This window comes from Oryx dammah, unplaced genomic scaffold, assembly GCF_014754425.2.
Source record: "Oryx dammah isolate SB20612 unplaced genomic scaffold, SCBI_Odam_1.1 HiC_scaffold_4, whole genome shotgun sequence".
NCBI classification, from domain to species: domain Eukaryota; kingdom Metazoa; phylum Chordata; class Mammalia; order Artiodactyla; family Bovidae; genus Oryx; species Oryx dammah.
In genome coordinates, this window is record NW_024070188.1 from 61,363,145 (window position 1) to 61,385,973 (window position 22,829).

General features: G+C 40.4%; 1 protein-coding gene and 1 long non-coding RNA gene across 3 annotated transcripts; one reads left to right on the forward strand and one right to left on the reverse strand.

The window, feature by feature from the left end:
* Positions 1–409: 409 nt before the first annotated feature.
* Positions 410–21,200, reverse strand: MTFR2 (mitochondrial fission regulator 2). 2 transcript variants are annotated; one of them, XM_040239310.1, is made up of 8 exons: positions 18,028–21,200; positions 16,814–16,926; positions 11,156–11,260; positions 10,580–10,692; positions 8,813–9,048; positions 5,288–5,642; positions 2,292–2,479; positions 410–1,306 (listed from the first exon to the last, which is right to left on the reverse strand). In XM_040239310.1, exons 2-7 carry the CDS (start codon positions 16,874–16,876, stop codon positions 2,293–2,295), a joined length of 1,059 nt encoding a protein of 352 aa, XP_040095244.1. In that variant the 5' UTR covers positions 16,877–16,926; positions 18,028–21,200; the 3' UTR covers positions 410–1,306; position 2,292. The 2 variants fall into 2 exon arrangements, with proteins under 2 accessions (XP_040095244.1, XP_040095245.1); XM_040239311.1 differs by having other exon boundaries at positions 17,807–21,200.
* On the forward strand, positions 2,360–5,050 carry LOC120863069. Its single transcript, XR_005720918.1, has 3 exons — positions 2,360–2,432; positions 4,429–4,533; positions 4,940–5,050. It is a non-coding gene; the product is annotated as an uncharacterized LOC120863069 (long non-coding RNA).
* Positions 21,201–22,829: the final 1,629 nt, after the last annotated feature.

Consider the following 22,829-nt stretch of genomic DNA (forward strand, 5'->3'; position numbering starts at 1 on the left):
GTTCACATTTCTGTGACTCAAAGCCTATTCCTCGTGGTCATAAGATGAATGCGGCATAGCCAGGCCTAACTGGAAGATGCCACGTGAAAGGAGTCGGACATGGAGATAACCAGGCAGCCAACTCTCGACCACCATAACATGAAAACGGTAAGCAAACAGGCTTTTTCAAAAGGAGAGAGCTTCCAAAATGGGTGGGTGCTGAGTCCATCCAAATGGAACCTAAGCTCCATTTCTAGGGAAACATGGAAATTCCCACACACATTAGTGTAATGGCAGAGGAAAGAAATACCTATTCCAAACTTATGGGTTTCATCGTATTGACCAAGAAACTAACTACACAATTCTCTTCCCCGCCAAAAGTTTAGACTTCCTAAATGCAGTGAGAAGAAAACATGAATTTGAAGCACTATAAAACACAAACAAGTTCAAAAAGGTGTATTTATTTACAAAGGAACAGAGCATAATAAAGAACAAAGGAAATAAAATGATAGGTGTGCATATTTACATAGCAAGTGATGGCAAAACTTATCAAGAAGATTCTTTAAATACTGCCACAATCGAGCATTTAATAGTCAAAATCAGCTTCTAAGAATAATTCTTTATCACGTCAAGTTTTTTATGGGGTTCAATCTATGATTCAAAGTATGACTCTCTTAGTGAAAATTATAATTTTACATTCTTTGAAAATCTCCAAGTTGCTGGACGCCAGTAAACCATATCACTACCAATCTTTAAAAGACCCAAAGACTCTTAAATAAGTAAGTCATAACTGATTTAAGAAATTTTAAAAAACCCAAATGTACTTATCATCAGCTGCATAGTACAATACAGCCTTAGTTTATATTACTTTCTTAATCCACTAAATGGTTTCTGTTACCTTATAATGAGATCTTACCTTTCTCAAATGAGAAACATTAAATCGTTTACGATTTAGCTCTTAGGAAAATCATTCAAAGTATTTATTCAGCTTTAATAAACTTAACATATGTGGGAAAAAATGAAAAAGATCCATGCACCTGACTATCATCAGTGGCCCGTTAACTGGTGGATCTTATAAGACCAGACACAGGTCAAGATCCTTCAGACCTCTGGACTAACATACCCCATTATATGGACTACATTTAAATTCATTGACAGGAGATGCGATCCTTTTGCACGCAGGGAGAGGCATGTAGGCATCCTTCTGCAGTCCTGCCTTCTAGGTGTAGACATAGCCCCTGGTGCTCACGGCTTGGTCTACACCTGCTAGGTTTATTGGCTCTTCCTTTAATTCAACATACTTCTGACTTGAGATACAGTGTCCAAACTGAAACAAAGCAAATGTGTAATACATTATTCTGATGTAAAAACACAGAATAGCAACACAAGCACCAAATGACCCTATCAGGCTTAATTCATTCAACAGTAAGTAGTTGTTTGAGAGTGGGCTATGTGTCACGCAGGGTGCTCAGGGCTGGGGTCACGGAAAGTGAGACCTCAGTTCTGCCGGAACTGACAGAGTAGAACAGTTCTCCTCTGCTCTGCTATGCTCTGTGAGTTGTCATCTGCTTTTTAGCTTCCACCCCTCCTCCTTTGCCACTCCAGTGCCACCCACCGGACTTTAGACTCTGTCCCTCCTTCACTCTCCCCTTGTTCCCATGGCTTAATCTTCTTTACTTCCTCAACTAAACTGTAAGATGGGAAACCACCCCCCAAATTAGGATTATAGCTGAAGTAAAGCAAAGAGGCTTCAAATAAGGAGCAATCTTCAGGGTTAAGAGTTGAAATATATTGTGAAGTTTTTTAAGTGTCCAGGGAGCATGGTCATCAAAGGTAATTAGGATCTCACTTGCTTTGTTAAGCACAATTATAAATATTCTATTTATCTAAATAATCCAGTCTTTACATGTGACGAGGAAAAATACTGGGAGTATTCACATTTAAATTTGGTTAGGTTGAATCTATTACATCATTCCTCTCTGGTCCTCTCGAAGTTACAGACGCCCAGCTCATACTGGGCGGCAACAGTGACAGATAGTAATGTCAAGTTAGCATGTATCCAGGATAAACCATTACAATCTTATGCACCAGTATTTTTCAAATCAAATGTTTTATCTCAAAAAATGTCATAGTATGCTAAAAGCTAAAATGAGCGTGGAAGTGAAAGTCAGTACAACCAACCAGAACATTAGCAGCACACAGTATCAACAAACAATTTTATGGCCCAGTCCACATAATTACTTCAAGAGAATCTGAAGGTAAAGATACATCATGAACAATATGCATGAGAAAAACCGAAAATTTACCCTTACATTATAAGTGCACCCTTGAAGTTTCTGGACTAGAAAATGGAGAAGACTCCCAACAATTATCTTCTTTCCCAAAGGAATCTTCTTCTTGGAATGCAAATTTCTGCTTAAGTGCATGGGATATTAGAGACACTGGATCCCAAGGTGAGTCTTCTCTCCTCCTTTTATGAATAGGTCTGCCTCCAGGGGACCTTTAAAAAAAATGGAATAACTTAAAACTTTGTGTATTAAGTTCTTTATTGAAGAGCTTCCCAGGTGGCACTAGTGGTAAAGAACCCGCCTGCCTGTGCAGGAGATGTGAGAGACACAGATTCGATCCCTGGGTCAGGAAGATTCCCTGGGGAGGGCATGGCAACCCACTCTGATTGAATTCTGGAGAATCTTGTGGACAGAGGAGACCAGCAGGTCCCAGTCCATGAGGTCACAAACAGTTGGACACAACTGAAGCAACTGAGCATATAAGCCTTGACAAGCATAGCAAAAATATAAGCATTATATAGCAGAAATAGAAGCATATCATAATCTACTTCATCTTCAAACGATTGGAATGTTTTGGCTTAGGATAACAAATATAAGGGTGCAATGGATTAGGAATCAGAAAGCTGAGAAACCATATGGGGCTCTACCACAATCCATTATAACCTGTGATTTATCAAATATCATCTTTGTTTTTTCATTTTCTAATTCTCCAGTGGGTAGAAAAGTTTAAAGAAAAATTTAATAACTTTTAAAAGGACTATGGAGTTCATGAAAAGAAAAACATCAGGTTCTTTGTTCACTCACTCAGTCTTAATGCTGACTATTTTGCCAGGCTCCATTTTTACATTTTGGGGGTAAAGAGGTAATCCTGCTCCCGTGGAACACTAGCGGCAGGAGTTCATCTTGGGGCAGCAGTTAGTGCTGTTAATAAAATAAAAGCAGGACGGACTTTCCTGGTGGTCCAGTAGCTAAGACTCCCGACTCCCAATGTAGGGGTCCCAGGTTTGAGCTCCAGTCAGGGAACTAGATCCCACTGCCACAACTAAGAGTTTGCATGCTGCAACTAAGACTCAGCACAGCCAAATATGTATTTTTTTAAATAAAAAATAAATAAAAGAGGGAAGTGTGATAGTGGCTAGGATAAAGCGCTTTCAATGAGATGCTGAGGGGATAAGTCTCTTAAAGGATTTGCCATTCTTCTTAAGAAAACGACAAGCAGTCAGTTTTATTGTAAACATTTGATGGATGCATCAGAAAGGAGGCTGGTATCTGTTAGAAAGGGAAAACAGGCACAACTGAGCGCAGTGAAGTAAGGTGGGAAGCAGGATGGGGTGTCAGAGGCACGAGGGCTGAATCCAGGCCACAGCAAGGTGTCAAGGTTTCATTCTAAGCGCAGTGAAAACCACCAAAGGATTTTCAGCAGGGGAATGGCATGATCTGACTTCTATTTTTAAAGCTCACTCTGGTTATTATTCACATACGGAGAACAGACAAGCAGGCAAGAATGAAAAGAGACTGACCAGTTAAGAGGTCACTGCCAAAGTCCAAATTATATAAAATGGTGGCTTAAAATGAAAGGTGGCAGTGGGGACCATTGAGGGTACATAGATTTGAGTGAGGCCTCCCCCCTCAAAAACTGATAACAGGAAAAACGCATAGAAGAATTGAAAAGGATTTTTTTTTTTTTTAAGTACAATTAAAAAGCAAAGAGAAAGAAATCAGTAGGGGAAAGATATGAAGATAAGAGAAATAATTCTGGCATTCGAACTTCTAATAGGAGCTTCAAGAAAAGACGGTGTATCAGAAAAATATCATAAGAAATTTTCAAAAATAAAGGACAACTGATTGAGTCCATAAGTGAGCAGCAAGAGAAATTTTAAAAGAACACTCCAGGGCTCATCATCATGAATTTTGAGAACATCAGGATCAAAAAGAAGATCTCAAATGCTTCAAAACATAGTATCAGGAATTAAAATGACATTAACCTTGCAACAGGAACACTGAGAGCTAGAAACCAACGAAATAATGTCTTCAAATTCTGAGGAAAAATGATTTTCTGCCAATTATATATCCAGCCAAACTAGCAAGTAAGTGTGAGAAATAAAAAAAAGTTTCAGATATGCAAGGTCTTAAAATAATTTAGCTTTCATGCATTCCTCAGGAAGCTACAGAAGACGGAACACCCAGGAAATGGGTGATGCAACTTTGGACAAACAGAATGCCTATGATGACAAAGGAAATCCTTAGGATAACAATGCAGCCACAAGTAAGATTAGGGAAGGGCAGAGGGCTCTAAGAGGGGATTTCCAGGGGTTTGGGGGGAATTCAAAGAGGCAATAGTTAACTGCAATAAAAAATAAAATTAGTTAACAAATAAAATGTAATTGTAGTATATGAAATAGCTTTCCTGTGAATGTTTATTATAATAAGGATATAAATTCTGAACATGGATTTAAGACTGTGACTTAACCATAATGGGAAGATGTGATAAGAAGTGTATGTATGCATGCATGTTAGAAGGTAGAATGTCTAAGGGAATGTATTGCAGATTTTTAACAATTCCAGTAAATATAACTAAAATATCAAAAAATAGCAAAAGTATAATGTTGTTTCAAAAATACGAAGGTAAGACACTAGAAGAGTCACAAAAATTTGAAAATGATTCTCTCTAGGAGCACTGTTTGGGGTGAAGAAGAATCAAAGAGAAGACTTATATATGTTTGAAAGTGAAGTGAACTTGCTCAATCGTGTCCAACTCTTTGCGACCCCAGGCTCCTGTAGCCCACCAGGCTCCTCCATCCATGGGATTCTCCAGGCAAGAATACTGGAGTGGGCTGGCATTTCCTTCTCCAGGGGATCTTCCTGACCCAGGGATCGAACCCAGGTCCCCCGTATTGCAGGCAGACGCTTTAACCTCTGGGCCACCAGGGAAGCCCTTATATAGGTTTACTTTGATAAAATAATTTCTTTAAACACCACTGATAAAATTTTGGTTCATTTTGCAAATTATGACAACATACCTTTCAACAGCACGTAATTTAACCTTATTCATATCCTTTAGAACATCCAACATGTTTGGAACAGCTTCATTTTTCTGGTTTTTTGAATGATGACTACAATTGGTGTTCCTAGCATCTGGGTGCTGTTTTTTCACTTCAGTTGTTGAATTATCTGATGCACAAATATTATTAGATGCTATTTTCATGAGAGGAGAACATGGAGGGTGTACAGAAGAAATCTGAGGAGGCGGTGGTGGAGGAGGAGAAGAGGGAAGCACTGAACTTGAAAACGAATCTTGTTTGACATTGAGTTGAGTAGCCCCTGATGATGGCTTTTGTCCAAAACCACTAGGTCTGTCATTCAAGTCCAGGAAACCTAGAGAAAATTCAGTCTGTTGAAAAATCATACAAAACTGCCTCCAATATAACATGTAACACTAATTAGAATCAAAATAGGAACAATTTCTGTAATGCTATCAAAACAAATGACACGGTGGCCAAGAATGAGAATCAACCTCATCTACTTAGCAATTTTTGGAAGAGTCAAGCAAATAGTAAACTTCTTTTTAATCCAATTAGGATTCTCTGTGTAGGGGGAAGGGAGAGAATGAATTTCAAAGAGAAAATAAAAAATGTTTTCAGTTACAATCTAAATTTCATCCTCAGTTTACAAAAGCTAAAACATGATCAACAGCTTGTGGCTAGAAACACACAAACTGATATATTCACTCTATGATGACACTGTAGAAACACCCAGACATATGTTTTCTAGGCAAGAGCCTAAGATGGATACCAAATACTTAAATTTTTCACAACAGATTTGCTCCTAAAATCATATGTAACATGAATAATTTTTAAAAAGTATATATATAATCTCATTTTTTATTCTATAGTAACATATACAATATTTCATATAAATTATACATATATAATACTATATAAATATGGGTTATAAACAAATCATATATGTGTTCATATAGGTGTTTCTACATACATACAGATACCGTGTGTGTATGTATATTTTATTTAAAGCAAGTCACATCTTGAAAAAATTTTAGAGAGAATCATCTAGAAAACACAAAGCTAGTGGAGGTGATGGAATTCCAGTTGAGCTGTTTCAAATCCTGAAAGATGATGCTGTGAAAGTGCTACACTCAATATGCCAGCAAATTTGGAAAACTCAGCAGTGGCCACAGGACTGGAAACGGTCAGTTTTCATTCCAATCCCAAAGAAAGGCAATGCCAAAGAATGCTCAAACTACCACACAATTGCACTCATCTCACACAATAGTAAAGTAATGCTCAAAATTCTCTAAGCCAGGCTTCAGCAATACGTGAACTGTGAACTTCCAGAGGTTCAAGCTGGTTTTAGAAAAGGCAGAGGAACCAGAGATCAAATTGCCAACATCCGCTGGATCATGGAAAAAGCAAGAAAGTTCCAGAAAAACATCTATTTCTGCTTTATTGACTATGCCAAAGCCTTTGACTGTGTGGATCATGATAAACTGTGGAAAATTCTGAAAGAGATGGGAATACCAGACCACCTGACCTGCCTCTTGAGAAATCTGTATGCAGGCCAGGAAGCAACAGTTAGAACTAGACATCGAACAACAGACTGGTTCCAAATAGGAAAAGGAGTACATCAAGGCTGTATATTGTCACCCTGCTTATTTAACTTCTATGCAGAGTACATCATGAGAAACGCTGGACTGGAAGAAGCATAAGCTGGAATCAAGATTGCCGGGAGAAATCTCAATAACCTCAGATATGCAGATGACACCACCCTTATGGCAGAAAGTGAAGAGGAGCTAAAAAGCCTCTTGATGAAAGTGAAAGAGGAGAGTGAAAAAGTTGGCTTAAAGGTCAACATTCAGAAAACGAAGATAATGGCATCCGGTCCCATCACGCCATGGGAAATAGATGGGGAAACAGGGGAAACAGTGTCAGACTATTTTGGGGGGCTGCAAAATCACTGTAGATGGTGATTGCAGCCATGAAATTAAAAGATGCTTACTCCTTGGAAGAAAAGTTATGACCAACCTAGATAGCATATTCAAAAGCAGAGACATTACTTTGCCAACAAAGGTCTGTCTAGTCAAGGCTATGGTTTTTCCAGTAGTCATGTATGGATGTGAGAGTTGGACTGTGAACAAGGCTGAGTGCCGAAGAATTGATGCTTTTGAACTGTGGTGTTGGAGAAGACTCTTGAGAGTCCCTTGGACTACAAGGAGATCCAACCAGTCCATTCTGAAGGAGATCAGCCCTGGAATTTCTTTGGAAGGAATGATGCTAAAGCTGAAACTCCAGTACTTTGGCCACCTCATGCGAAGAGTTGACTCATTGGAAAAGACTCTGATGCTGGGAGGGATTGGGGGCAGGAGGAGAAGGGTACGACAGAGGATGAGATGGCTGAATGGCATCACTGACTTGATGGACACGAGCCTGGGTGAACTCCAGGAGTTGGTGATGGACAGGGAGGCCTGGCATGCTGTGATTCATGGGGTCACAAAGAGTCGGACATGGCTGAGCAACTGAACTGAACTGAATGGAAGTATAGCAGCAATAACTTCAAACAGCAAATATATGAACCTCAAACCTACACTCTTCTCTCAAATTAAGGCATCCCTCTGCTTAAATTTCCAACAATTTTCTAAAGACTCAGTAAAGCTTATAAGTCGTCCATCCATATCCTCACCCATATCCTCTACATCTGCAGATTCAAAAAACTGCCAATTGAAAATATTAAAAAAAAAAAAATCATATGTGAAACGCAACGCCAGTCCAGGTTCGATGCATGATACAGGATGCTTGGGGCTGGTGCACTGGGACGACCCAGAGGGATGGTATGGGAAGAGAGGTGGGTGGGGGGTTCAGGATGGGGAACACGTGTACACCCGTGGTGGATTCATGTTGATGTATGGCAAAACCAATACAATATTGTAAAGTAATTAGCCTCCAATTAAATAAATAAATTTATATTAAATAAGTAAAAGAATATGATCATTAAAAAAAAATTCCAGGATAGTTTCAAAAAGCCAAACTTGATCTGCCACGCACTAACAACCGTTTACATAGCAATTCCATTGTATTTACAATGATTTGCATTTTATTACGTATTATAAGTAATGAGAGATGATTTAAAGTATACAGGAAGATGGAGGATATGATAGGTTATATATAAATATGCCATCTTATATAAGGGACGTAAGTATCCTTGGATTTTGGTGGCCACAGGGGTCCTAGAACCAAAATGCTGAGGGACAACTGTACTTAGAAAATAGGCTTTTAAATATAAAACTACAATCTTTGGCAGCATAGCTAGCTCTTCTTTAAACCAAAGCCATTCTGGTCACTACAAATGCATCTTAATTTATTTTTAATAAACATCAGCAGTATACACACACACACACATGCAACATCCTTTCATATTCCATGTCATTCAGAGGATACGTTAGCAGCAAACATTCTTTTCTTACTTAGAACTGCACTGACTTAAAATACTAGAGGAGTATCATCCAACCAAAACAAAAACCCAACGTTACTTACCAGCTTTTGTACTGTTTCCCAGTTCCTGCTGTCCCACAATTGCAGCAATCTGAGAGCGAAGAAAAGCTAGCTCATCTTCAAGGGCAGCTATCTTTTTAATTGCAGTTTCACTTTCAGGCCAATCATTTTTTCTTGGTTTGTTATGTCTTACAGCAGGTGTCAATGGACCTTCAACTAGTTGCAAAGGATGAAAAGATGCAATTTTCTCCTCTTCTTCATTTTTCCATGTACTATTTCTATGGGTGGAATGAAGGAAAAAACGGATAGAGAGACGAGGGAGGGAAAATTTTCTAAGAGAAATAATTTCTTTCAAAGAACAAAAACACCAAAACAAAATCAGAATAGCTCTCTTTACTCTATAACTATCTGTAGACTCACTGTAGACAAACAGTATCTTACACAACTTTGTATCCTCAATACCCAGAACAGAATGTTGTTTTTAGCAGGTGACCAAAAGTGATCAGTGAATAAAGGGACACATCTTGCTTTCAAACTGTAAACCAAAAATAATTATCCTATAACTGTTCTGTTTATATCAAACCATACAAATGAATTTATTTAGAAATAAAGTTAATTTATTTAGAAATTCTACATATTTGGAATATAAGGCTTGAAAGGATTCCATGTTATACTGGGGTAAGTACTCTAATTTTTTGAAAATTTATAAACCAGCTTTACATAGAATAAATTTAAGCAGAAATTTTGAATAATTGACCTTTATTGTACTAACAGCCTGTATCTGAATACACCAACACCTAAGTTAGTATTCCCAACCAGTAAAACATCCAAATGATGAAATACATTTAACATCATTGCCTAGTATATAGTAAACACTGTATAAATTTTGGTTAAATATATAAAACAAAATAGATCTAATATTGGACGTCCCTGGTGGTCCATTGGGTAAGAATTCACCTGCCAATGCAGGGAACACGAGTTTGATCCCTGGTCAGGAAGATTCCCCTTGCCGAGAGGCAAAGTGGACTGTGCACCACAACTGCGGAGCCTGTGCTCCAGAGCCCACAAGATGCAATCTACCGAGCCCACGCTCTGCAACAAGAGGCTACCACAGTTAGAAGGCCCTGCACTACAACTTGAGAGGAGGCCCCACTCTCCACCACTAGAGAAAGCCCACAGAAAGCAACAAAGACCTAGAGTAGCCAGAACTAAATAATTTAAAAGAAAAATAGATCCAGTATTTAGTATACAGGAATGAGCTTTCTCCTAAAAATGAATGCAGTGATCTTCAAACCCTTTTAATATCATTCCTTCGTAGGCCTGGGTTAGGTTTAAACATGCGTTAAGAAAAGCCAAAACTGAGAAAAAAACACCAGTCATCCTTATCATGAAGACATTAGTAGGACTCAGTGTACTACTGCTGCTGCTAAGTCGCTTCAGTCGTGTCCGACTCTGCGACCCCATAGACGGCAGCCCATCAGGCTCCCCCATCCCTGGGATTCTCTAGGCAAGAACACTGGAGTGGGTTGCCATTTCCTTCTCCAATGCATGAAAGTGAAAAGTCAAAGTGAAGTCGCTCAGTCGTGTCCGACTCTTTGTGACCCATGGACTGCAGCCCACCAGGCTCCTTCATCCATGGAATTTTCCAGGCAAGAGTACTGGAAGGGGGTGCCATTGCCTTCTCCAAGTGTACTACAGAGCTAGACAAAATAAATGAAAAGCCTCACTTAGTCTGAACACATTTCAACACGGGCAAGAATTCAGATTGTAGCCCACACCCCCCTTTCCCAAGATACGTAGAAAAATTACCGAAATCTGAGATAACTGGCTTCTTCATCATTTGCCACACACCAAACGTCAGCAAAAGATGGAACTACAGAGCCACAGTTAGCCGGGTCCACAGAGTTCAAGAGCGGAACCAGCTAAAGGGAAAAAGGGGAAAGAAAGTCAGAGCTCTGCGGGCAGTCAGGGGGAGACACATGCCTGTGGAAACCACTTACACAAGTTAAAAATCCACAAGTGTGAAAAGGAGAAAGGATATGCAAGAGAAAAACATACACCTGTTAGCAAGAAAAAGGGCTCGGGAAAACACAGTTCTGAAGTCTATGCATACGGCACTGTTCTCTCCCCTAGGAATGTCATCCAACATAAAACACAGACTAAAAGAATCAAAGAAACGACTCAGGGGTTTCTTCACATCTGCCAATCTTTGGATATAATTAAAGTAATAAAGACAAAAACACAGATGAAATGACTTGTTTCCAAGATAAGCTACAGGTTCTTGGTTCGCAGGAAACATTTCTTCTTCTATTCCAGTCTATGTCCCTATTTCCCTATAGAAATTTTTATACATGGTACTTAAATAATACACATTGACTGACTTACCTCAAAATTAGGCCTGGGACAAGGTTCTAAAGGAAGAAGTTTCCCAATGATACGAACAATACTCCGAGCTGATCCATAGTCTTTATTTTCCCAAATGCATAAAACCTATTTAAACATAAATCATTATTTAAAAAGTGGTATTCTGTTGAGCATGTTTATATTGTTTATGAAAATGAAAAGAACAAATGTTAAAGATAGAATAGCATTTATTTTTTAAAAAAATATAGCATAGCATGCTTTTAAATTATTTTCTTCAAAGAATCAAACTATTCACATGTATTTTTTAAAAAGTGGGGGTACAGGGGAGTGCAGCTGAGGGAGGCAGTTAACATAAGCATATTCCAGGAAGAAGATCTTTTGAGAAAGCACCACAAATTCATTTCCTTTTATTTCTGATAATGACCAAATACCCTGGGGAACTTTATTAAAAACTGACAATGTCAATTTCTCAAGCAATGAAGTAATACAGAGTATACTCATGTAATTTCCTTTAAAGGGGTGAATAAATGAATCATGCCCTAAACAATTTAAGAATGCTTTACTTATGTAGTATTGGCACAAAAACAGACATGTAGATCAAAAGAATAGAACAGAGAGCCCAGAAACAAACCCACCCATGCACGATCAATTAATCTATGATGTGGGAGGCAAAAATATACAATGGAGAAAAGACAGTCTCTTCAGCAAGTGGTGCTGGAAAGATGCACAGCCACATGCAAATCAATGAAATTAGAACACTCCCTTACAACACGCATAACAATAAACTCAAAATGATTTAAACACCTAAGCATAAGATGTGATACCATAAAACTCTCAGAACAGAACATAGGCAAAATACTCTGACATAAATTCTAGCAATATTTTCTCAGATTGGTCTCCTAAGGCAAAAGAAATAAAAGCAAAAACAAAAGGGATCTAACCAAACTCAGAAGCTTTTGCACCACATGAAAACTGTAAACAAAACAAAAAGACAGCCTACAGAATGGAGGAAAACATTTGCAACCAACAACTGGACAATATCCAAACCATACAAACAGCTTATACAACTTTTTAGTAGCTACATTTGAAGACTAGAGACAAATGAAATTAATTTCCTTAATGTATTTAATTCATATGTGCATCTTATGTCAATGTGAACTCAATATTTTTTAAAAACAATGCCATTATTTTATAATACATTCTTTTTTCAGACTAAATCTTCAAAATCCATTGTATATTTTATACCGATAACAGATCTCAACTTAGACATTTCAAGTATTTTAAACTGCCATCCACACTGATCAGCACAGCCTATGGTCAGATGCCCGACTTAATTAACATAATTATCTCTGTGGCGCTGCAGATCTCTCACAGGTGCACCCTTGCTAAGACCCACAGGCCTAGAGGCTCCACTACAGTGAGGGCTACTATTGTCGCACACAGTCACGTAACTCCAGGATAATGTGAATGTCTTGCTCTACAATTCCCGTTCTGCCAAGCTTCTGTCCTTCTCTCTCATTCCTTATTGCCACTAACCATCTTCACCACTCTTATGATTTCACCTCCCTCTTCTATTTCTGCTCTGGCACCCTCCTCCTGACTTCACTGACTTTCCTACTAAGTAGGGATTTTCAAGTTGTTTCAATGATATGTTCAGTTCATTTCAGCCGCTCAGTCATGTCAGACTCTTTGTGACCCAATGAACCGCAGCACGCCAGGCCTCCCTGTCCATCAGCAACTCCTGGAGTCCACCCAAACCCATGTCCATTGTGTCAGTGATGCCATCCAACCATCTCATCCCCTGTCATCCCCTTCTTCTCCTGCCCTCCATCTTTCCCAGCATCAGGGTCTTTTCAAATGAGTCAGCTCTTTGCATCAGGTGCCCAAAGTATTGGAGTTTCGGCTTCAACATCAGTCCTTCCAATGAACACTCAAGACTGATTTCCTTTAGGATGAACTGTTGGATCTCCTTGCAGTCCAAGGGACTCTCAAGAATCTTCTCCAACACCACAGTTCAAAAGCATCAATTCTTTGGCACTCAGCTTTCTTTATAGTCAAACTCTCACATCCACACGACCACTGGAAAACCCATAGCCTTGACTAGACGGACCTATGTTGACAAAATAATGTCTGTGCTTTTTAATATCCTGTCTAGGTTGGTCATAACTTTCCTTCAAAGGAGTAAGCGTCTTTTAATTTCATGGCTGCAATCACCATCTGTGGTGATTTTGGAGCCCAGAAAAATAAAGTCAGCCACTGTTTCCCCATCTTTTTGCCATGAAGTGATGGGACCAGATGCCATGATCTTCGTTTTCTGAATGTTGAGCTTGAAGCCAACTTTTTCACTCTCCTCTTTCACTTTCATCAAGAGGCTCTTTAGTTCTTCATCTGCTGCCATAAGGCTGGTGTCATCTGCATATCTGAGGTTATTGAGATTTCTCCTGGCAATCTTGATTCCATCTTGTGCTTCCTCCAGCCCAGCGTTTCTCATGATGTACTCTGCATAGAAGTTAAATAAGCAGGGTGACAATATATAGCCTTGACGTACTCCTTTTCCTATTTGGAACCAGTCTGTTGTTCCATGTCCAGTTCTAACTGTTGCTTCCTGGCCTGCATACAGATTTCTCAAGAGGCAGGTCAGGTGGTCTGGTATTCCCATCTCTTTCAGAATTTTCCACAGTTTATCATGATCCACACAGTCAAAGGCTTTGGCATCGTCAATAAAGCAGAAACAGATGTTTTTCTGGAACTCTCTTGCTTTTTCCATGATCCAGTGGATGTTGGCAATTTGATCTTTGGTTCCTCTGCCTTTTCTAAAACCAGCTTGAACATCTAGAAGTTCACAGTTCACGTATTGCTAAAGCCTGGCTTGGAGAATTTTGAATGTTACTTAACTATTGTGTGAGATGAGTGCAATCATGCAGTAGTTTGAGCATTCTTTGGCATTGTCTTTCTTTGGGATTGGAATGAAAACTGACCTTTTCCAGTCCTGTGGCCACTGCTGTTTTCCAAATTTGCTGGCATATTGAGTACAGCACTTTCACAGCATCATCTTTCAGGATTTGAAAGAGCTCCACTGGAATTCCATCACCTCCACCAGCTTTGTTTATAGTGATGCTTTCCAAGGCCCACCTGACTTCACATTCCAGGATGTCTGGCTCTAGGTGAGTGATCACACCATCATGATTATCTTGGTCATGAAGATCTTTTTTGTACAGTTCTTCTGTGTATTCTTGTCACTTCTTAATATCTTCTGCTTCTGTTAGGTCCATACCCTTTCTGCCCATTATTGAGCCCATCTTTGCATGAAATGTTCCCTTGGTATCTTTAATTTCCTGAAGAGATCTCTAGTCTTTCCCATTCTGTTGTTTTCCTCTATTTCTTTGCAATGATAGCTGAGGAAGGCTTTCTTATCTCTCCTTGCTATTCTTTGGAACTCTGCATTCAGATGCTTGTATCTTTCCTTTTCTCCTTTGCTTTTCGCTTCTCTTCTTTTCAGAGCTATTTGTAAGGCCTCCTCAGACAGCCATTTTGCTTTTTTGCATTGTTTTCCGTGGGGATTGTCTTGATCCCTGTCTCCTGTACAATGTCATGAACCTCTGTCCATAGTTCATCAGGCACTCTTATCTATCAGATCTATTTCTCTCCTTAAATCTATTTCTCACTTCCACTGTATAATCATAAGGGATTTGATTTAGGTCATACCTGAATGGTCTAGTGGTTTTCCCTACTTTCTTCAATTTAAGTCTGAATTTGGCAATAAGGGTTCATGACCTGAGCCACAGTCAACTCCTGGTCTTGTTTTTGCTGACTGCATAGAGCTTTTCCATCTTTGGCTGCAAAGAATATAATCAATCTGATTTCAGTGTTGACCATCTGGTGATGTCCACATGTAGAGTCTTCTCTTGTGTTGTTGGAAGAGGGTGTTTGCTATGACCAGTGTATTCTCTTGGCAAAACTCTATTAGTCTTTGCCCTGCTTCATTCTGTATTCCAAGGCCAAATTTGCCTGTTACCCCAAGTGTTTCTTGACTTCCTACTTTTGCATTCCAGTCCCCTATAATGAAAAGGACATATTTTTTGGGGTGGTAGTTCTAAAAGGTCTTGTAGGTCTTCACTGAACCATTCAACTTCAGCTTCTTCAGCATTACTGGTTGGGGCATAGACTTGGATTACTGTTATACTGAATGGTTTGCCTTGGAAACGAACAGAGATCATTCTGTCATTTTTGAGATTGCATCCAAGTACTGCATTTAGGACTCTTCTGTTGATCATGATGGCTACTCCATTTCTTCTAAAGTATTCCTGCCCACAGTAGTAGATATAATGGTCATCTGAGTTAAATTCACCCATTCCAGTCCATTTTAGTTCGCTGATTCCTAGAATGTCGACGTTTACTCTTGCCATCTCCTGTTTGACCACTTCCAATTTGCCTTGATTCATGCACCTAACATTCCAGGTTCCTATGCAATATTGCTCTTTACAGCATCAGACCTTGCTTCTATCACCAGTCACATCCACAGCTGGGTATTGTTTTTGCTTTGGCTCCATCCCTTCCTTCTTTCTGGAGTTATTTCTCCACTGATCTCCAGTAGCATATTGGGCACCTACCGACCTGGGGAGTTCCTCTTTCAGTATCCTATCATTTTGCCTTTTCATACTGTTCATGGGGTTCTCAAGGCAAGAATACTGAAGCAAATCTTCAACTACCCCTCGGTCTTCGTTGTTTTTAACTTCCTCAATTCTGAAATTCAAAATGCTTCATTATGGACATCCTCTATCATCAAAGTCAAATAACAAAAGTATATAGAAAACGCCAAATCTGAATCTCTTTTCTTTCCTACACCCAGAACCATATATCTAATTATCTGCAAGATATTTGTATTTATATATTCCAACAGATTTAACTTATCTCCCGAGGAGAAAGTAGTTCCTCATACTGAGTTCTCCATTTTTTATTAATGGCTCCATTATTCTTCAACTTACTTTTGTTCAAAATCCTTTACTTATCCTTGACTATTCTAATTCACCATACCAAACAGCAACAACTTGCCCATTTTGTGTATGCCCCTCTATTATTTTTGTGTCTCTCTTATATGTACTCTTATAGCTGTATGTATATATTTCGCATATCTCACACTATATTTTGAGAATCATGAATACAAGAAAGATGTGTTGCCACCCTGCATCACCTACAGAACAATGCATATTGTCTTAGATTTAGATGTCATAGCTACTCAGTAAGTAGACAAAATCTGATTTATGATTCTCACACCTAAGTCAACCTCTCTCCTGAATTTGCTGATGTCAAGCATTTTTTTTCAACTTTTTATTTTATACTGGAGTATAGTTTATTGACAATGTTGTGTTAGTTTCAGGTTCAAATAAATTACCTTAAATAAAACCTCTAGAATTTTTAAAATATTTTATCTGTGAGGGTCATGTCTATCTTTTGCTTGGTTTCGATCTTTCATCAGCTTTTGACCCTTCAAGTAAATAGGTTCCTAATAATCATATCCTTTTTTTTAACTCAAATTATCAAAGCTACACTACTGCAAACTTGCCTTTGTTACACCTTATACAGAAGTAACAATTTTGCCTTGAATGTTGACATATAAATCATTTCCAAAATAAGACCCCAAATACAACAGGTCCATTCAAATCCATTAAAAACATTTACCTGGTTTATGGGAACACCAAAATATTCCAGCATTTCTCTTAAGATACTCAATATGAATGACATTGATGAGGCAAATACAGAAGCAAATTCAAAGAAACATTGTTTCTTGATACCTTAAAGGGAAAAAAATAAGAAAACATTACTCTTGATAAATAACTGCTGCACACACAAACAAAAAAGCCTTCCTTACACATTACACCATCAACTAAACTAATCTCTCTGGCCAGCATTATTTTAAGGTGAGGAGAGACAAAGAGGAATGGGAGAAAGGGGAAGGGCTGGTTAAAAAAACAAACAACAACAACAAAAAAACCCTTCAGTTTATCAGTTAAGTTGCATTAAAAATTCATAGGATTTTTTTTTTTTTTTTTGAACCTCTTAAGGGACGCAGTGCTAGTGTGCTCAGCTGTTCGGTCGTGTCCAACTCTTTCAGATCCCGTGGACTGTAGCCCACCAGGCTCCTCTGTCCATGGAATTTCCCAGGTAAGATTCCTGGAGTGGGTTGCCATAGGCTCCTTCAGCGGATCGTCCCAACCCAGGGCTCGAACTCACATCTCCTACATCAGCAAGCGGATTCTTTACCAACGCACCACTTCGTTAATAAATATCAATCAAGGATAGACTGGAAACTTAGCAGGAAGCCTTCAAGTTAGTTGCAATAGCAAAAGCCGAAAGCTTCGCCTCCCTTCGAAAGCTTCGGCTGAGACTAAGCAGGGATGAGTTCAGCCCTTCCTTGAGAGCAGGCAGACGGCCGACCAGAGACTTTGACCAAACAAAAGGAATGATAACACTTCCTTACTGACGTATCGGAGTACCACCCATCCCTCCTAGCTCATTCTAAAGATAAGGATTGTGAAGCCCAGATAGGTGACGTGACTTAGTCACCCAACTACTAAATAACAGACCGAGACTAGCTCCGGCTTACGTCACTCCCTTTGGCCCCAAGCCGCCTCGGGGTCTCTCCCGCTCGGTGATCACAGTCGCCTGGCTCACGTTCCTCCGAAGCCCAGCCTCCTGGCAACCACGGGAACTTCAAGCTACAGTCATTAAGGAACCTCGCGGCAGAATCCGCAGAGGACGAGGCCAGGCGTGCTCTCGCCCTGGTCCAGGAGCGCTTAGAGGTCCACACGTGCCCGCCCTCGCGCCCCGGCTTTCCTGCCACGGGCGGAAACAACACCTCCACTGGCCCCGGAATTGGCCCTGAAGCTCCTCACCCAGCCGGGGTATCCGGGATGAAGATTCGGCCCTCCTCCAGTGCGACACTCAACCTGCCGCTTAGACCTGATCGCTACTTCCGCGTCCCCGGACAAAAATTAAACTCCGCGGGCCTTGACCGAATCCCGTTGTCATTGGACAAACCTTAGGTCGCTGCTTGTGATTGGTTACGGAAGGTTATTTAGACCCACTGAATGTCTTTTTCCTTCAAGAGGGCGGGCCTTTAGAGGGCCAGCCAATGGAAGCTTAGAGCTAATGGATGGGCGTGGCAGATCGCACAAATATGGCGACGCACGCTCAGAAGGTGTCTCTAGGTTTCCCCAGCGCTGTCAAATACCTGCGTAGGAAGCCTGGAGTTGTGGAGTCTTATGGCCTTTGGCTCAGGCTCACGATCCCGAGTTCGTGCCCCGTACAGATCATCGCAGGGAAAGTGTATCGTCCTCTACATACAGACCCGAAGTGGGATCCCTCTCTCAAGTACGCCTGTCGTGGAGTGTCGCGATTGTTTAATCATTCATCCATTCAGCGAACATCTGTTGTCTATGGGATTAGTGAACCAATGAAGTTGCTTAGTCATGTCCGACTCTTTGCGATCCCATGGACTGTGCCCTACCAGGCTCCTCCATCCGTGGAATTTTCCAGTCAACTCCAGTACTGGTGTGGGTTGCCATTTCCTTCTCCAGGGGATCTTCCCGACCCAGGGATCGAACCAGGTCTCCCGCATTGAAGGCAGACGCTTTACCGTCTGAGCCACCAGGGAAGCCCTGTTTAAGGGACTGCTGCTGCTGCTGCTAAGTCGCTTCAATCGTGTCCCACTCTGTGCGACCCCATAGACGGCAGCCCAACAGGCTCCCCCGTCCCTGAGATTCTCCAGACAAGAACACTGGAGTGGGTTGCCATTTCCTTCTCCAATGCATGAAAGTGAAAAGTGAAAGTGAAGTCGCTCAGTCGTGTCCGACTCCCAGCCACCCCATGGACTGCAGCCCACCAGGCTCCTCCGTCCATGGGATTTTCCAGGCAAGAGTGCTGGAGTGGGGTGCCATCGCCTTCTTTGGTTTAAGGGACTAGCAGGTGCTAAACACCGTCATCAAGAAATCTGCAGCACTCATGAAATTCTCCAGGTTATCTAGGCTATCAAACATGAGCCGGATGCTGACCTGGCCTAGCAGACAATGGTTAAGCGATGACCAAGTCCTGGCAGTTGATATCTCAATTTTGAGTTCTGATCTGAAGTTAGTGGGCTTCATAAGAAACTACAGCTCCTGCTTTTCATATTTCAGCAAGAAATGCACTAGGGTGACATAATAATTTAAGATCAACTGTGTCTCCTGCTGACCAACACAATTTTTAAGTGGGAGAATTTTTCAACAAATTTCTCTGTGTCCACAGCATGTATTCATTCAGCTAACACTGGATGTCTACTATGTGCAAGGAATCATTCTGACAACGAGAATGCAATTAGCAAGGCAGCTAAGATCCTTACCCTCCTGGAACTTACATTCTAGTGGAGTCCTGAGGTTTCTCTGAACACCATATAAATAGCATGTCTCCACTCTCTTTCCATGATTTATTTTTCTTTACAGTACTCAGATCATGTAGTATTTATGCTCCACCTACTGCCAAACTAAACTCCAGAACAGGAACTCTGTCTTGACCCATGCTGTAATCTCCATCATTTTAGAGGAATACCTGGTATATTTGATGAGCATTCAATTAAGAGTTTGTTGAATAAAATAATTCTATATACATGAGAAAACAGACACCAAGAATGATTTGACACTAAGAAACTGGCAGAACAATAGTGCTTATAGTCACAGGCCCAGTAGTATAAGCTAGATAAGGATGAAAGGAGCAGGAAAGGGCTGCTGGACAAATGTAAAAGAAAACAAATGGATCAGTGACCCTACATTAGATTTTTTTCAGCTTCCTTATCCTTCCCTTTTGCCTTTGCAAATACATCATGATCTTACAACTTCCTCTTTCCAATCTGATATCAAAACAGCAGACAATAGGGTCAAAAGGCAAAATATCCCTTGAAAGCATGAGAAGGAAAACCAGTAGTACTAACACACATCCTTCAGGCTGCACTATTAATAGAATTCAACTGATCGAAGTGCAAGATGGGCCCAGGTCAAATGCTACATCTTCCATGAATGCCTTGCTGACAACTTTCCTCTAACTTTTCAGAGATCCTTCCTCCATTTTATGTATACTAAAACAGTCGAAGCATTGATGCTTTTGAACTGTGGTGTTGGAGAAAACTCTTGAGAGTCCCTTGGACTGCAAGGAGATCCAACCAGTCCATTCTGAAGATCAGTCCTGGGATTTCTTGGAAGGAATGATGCTAAAGTTGAAACTCCAGTACGTTGGCCACCTCATGTGAAGAGTTGACTCATTGGAAAAGACTCTGATGCTGGGAGGGATTGGGGGCAGGAGGAGAAGGGGACGAGAGAGGATGAGATGGCTGGATGCCATCACTGACTCGATGGATGTTGAGTCTGAGTGAACTCCGGGAGTTGGTGATGGACAGGGAGGCCTGGTGTGCTGCGATTCATGGGGTCGCAAAGGGTCGGACACAACTGGGCTACTGAACTGAAAAAGTCATACATACCACATCTTGATAACCTTTTATGTGATATGACAGTATTTTCCTATTACCTTTAAGTGAAATTACTGTTCTGAACTTTGAGAATGATGCAGAATTCAGTAAATGTTTTCTACCTTTTGTCATTTAGTGGTGTTCGAAAATATGGTGGCATGCTTTCTAAGCTCTTCCTGGCTGTGTTCGCCTCTCCCAGTTGCATCTAGGCCCTTTTCATCTCCTGTCTCTACTCTGCTCATTGATTCCTTTCAGTCCTTTCTTTACTGTGGGGTCCTGTCCTTAAAAGGGAGTCTTGCCTTGACAGGTCTACTTGAAGAGTTCACTGAGGTCAAGTGCTCATCTCTCCATATTTACTGTGGGTACCTTGTGCTCACTACTGGAGAGGACAAGGCCCCAGTTTTAGTAGGCTCATTTGAGAATCTCCTTTTCCAGCCTGTCAGATGCTACCCAACTCTTACTTTTACTCACACAGGAATCAGTACCAGGCAGGTTGGTGATGTGTCCCTATTCTGCTGCTGCTAAGTCACTCCAGTCATATCCAACTCTATGTGACCCCATAGACGGCAGCCCACCAGGTTCCTCTGTCCCTGGGATTCTCCAGGCAAGAATTCTGGAGTGGGTTGCCATTTCCTTCTCCAATGCATGAAAGTGAAAAGTGAAAGGGAAGTCGGTCAGTAGTGCCCGACTCTTCACGACCCCATGGACTGCAGCCCACCAGGCTTCTCCGTTCATGGGATTTTCCAGGCAAGAGTGCTGGAGTGGGGTGCCATCGCCTTCTCCCGCTACTTGCAGGTTAATGGGAAAAGCTTATCACCTTTGGCTTTATTATCTAGATATATTTTTTCAGAATCATTAATACATTATTGTTAATCATCACACTAGGTACTATATTCTCAAGAGCAAGAAATTTTGATTCAACTTTTTTAAACCCAATGTTAAGAATACTTTCCCAGTGAATAAATGGAGGTTGAGGGCTAGTTTGAACAAAGGCTAGAAAGCTAGGTACTTAATCTTGTGACAGCCCAGTTAGAAACCCCATTAGTCTTCTGACACAAACCTCAATTTTAGGTGATTAGGAGAACTCCAATTATTTTAATTACCTTAAGTAATGTGGTAGGGTACAATGTTAACATTCTACCAAGTAGGTAATTGCCTGTCCATAGTATATATGTCCTACACAACACATAATGCTAATTGCTAAACATTTATTCTAGCAAAGCATGACACATAAACAGTGTTGCCAGCCTGAAAGAATGAGGACAAGAGGAATTTTTTGATTTTTTGCTAAGATGTAAGATTTTAAGATAGGTAAATGAACAAGGAGTAGGATAAGGCAAAGGATTAAAAAAAAAAACAAAACAGCTCAGAGGAAATTCCTGTAGTTCATCCTAAGATTTAGGCAATAAGAAATCAAAGAAATTTTAAGTTAAAAAGATTTTTTCAACTGAAAAACATTTCACTTATGGCAATTAAAAGATGAAATTTAAAGGTCAAGATTTCCAAATTAGAAGACTCTAGTAACTGAGGTTTATGAGCATCTTTACCAGTTATCACAGGGGTGAAGAGAGCCACACAGTGACTTTTAAAGTTGAGTATCATCACCAAATGTAAACATAAAATCACTGTATACTGACAACCAGTGAAACTGTTTTTAAAATATTCTGTTTGGTTGCCTCGGGTATTAGTTGCATCATACAAGATCTTTCATTGTGGTGAGGGGACACTCTAGTTGTGGGCCCTAGATTCAGTTTAGGCACGTGGGCTCAGTTGCTCTGTGGCATGTGGAATCTTGGTTCCCCAACTAGGTATCAAACCTGTGTCCCTGCATTGCAAGGCGGATTCGTTAACCACTGGACCAGTAAGGAAGTCTCTAAATTATGTATTGTTTTATGACTCCATTTGGCGGTGATATTCAATTGCTTTCAAAAAAACTCCAAGTGCATTTAACATTCCCCTCATGGCAGCCTCAGGAGTACCCTGGAAACAAGTTTCTAGGGAATCCCCCATGTCCAGTGGTTAGGATTTGACGCTTTTTCATTGTCAGGGCCCAGACTCAATCCCTGCTTAGGGAACTAAGACTCTGCAAGCTGTGTGGCACAGCGAAAAATTTTCCTTTTCTGGTACAAATAAGCCAGAAAAATTATGACCTCCCACAATCAAGGACTAAGCAAGATTGCAAGTAAACCACCATCTGGAGGG

Bases quoted from the DNA above. Each gene is read 5' to 3' on its own strand.
- MTFR2 (XM_040239310.1), bottom strand. From the start codon at position 16,876: ATGTCATTCATATTGAGTATCTTAAGAGAAATGCTGGAATATTTTGGT. The intron at 5,643-8,812 runs GTAAGTAACGTT...AATTTTCTCTAG, and splicing joins GGGAAACAGTACAAAAGCTG to GTTTCCTGGACTTGAATGAC. The intron at 2,480-5,287 runs GTATGTTGTCAT...TTTTTTTTAAAG, and splicing joins AAATTACGTGCTGTTGAAAG to GTCCCCTGGAGGCAGACCTA.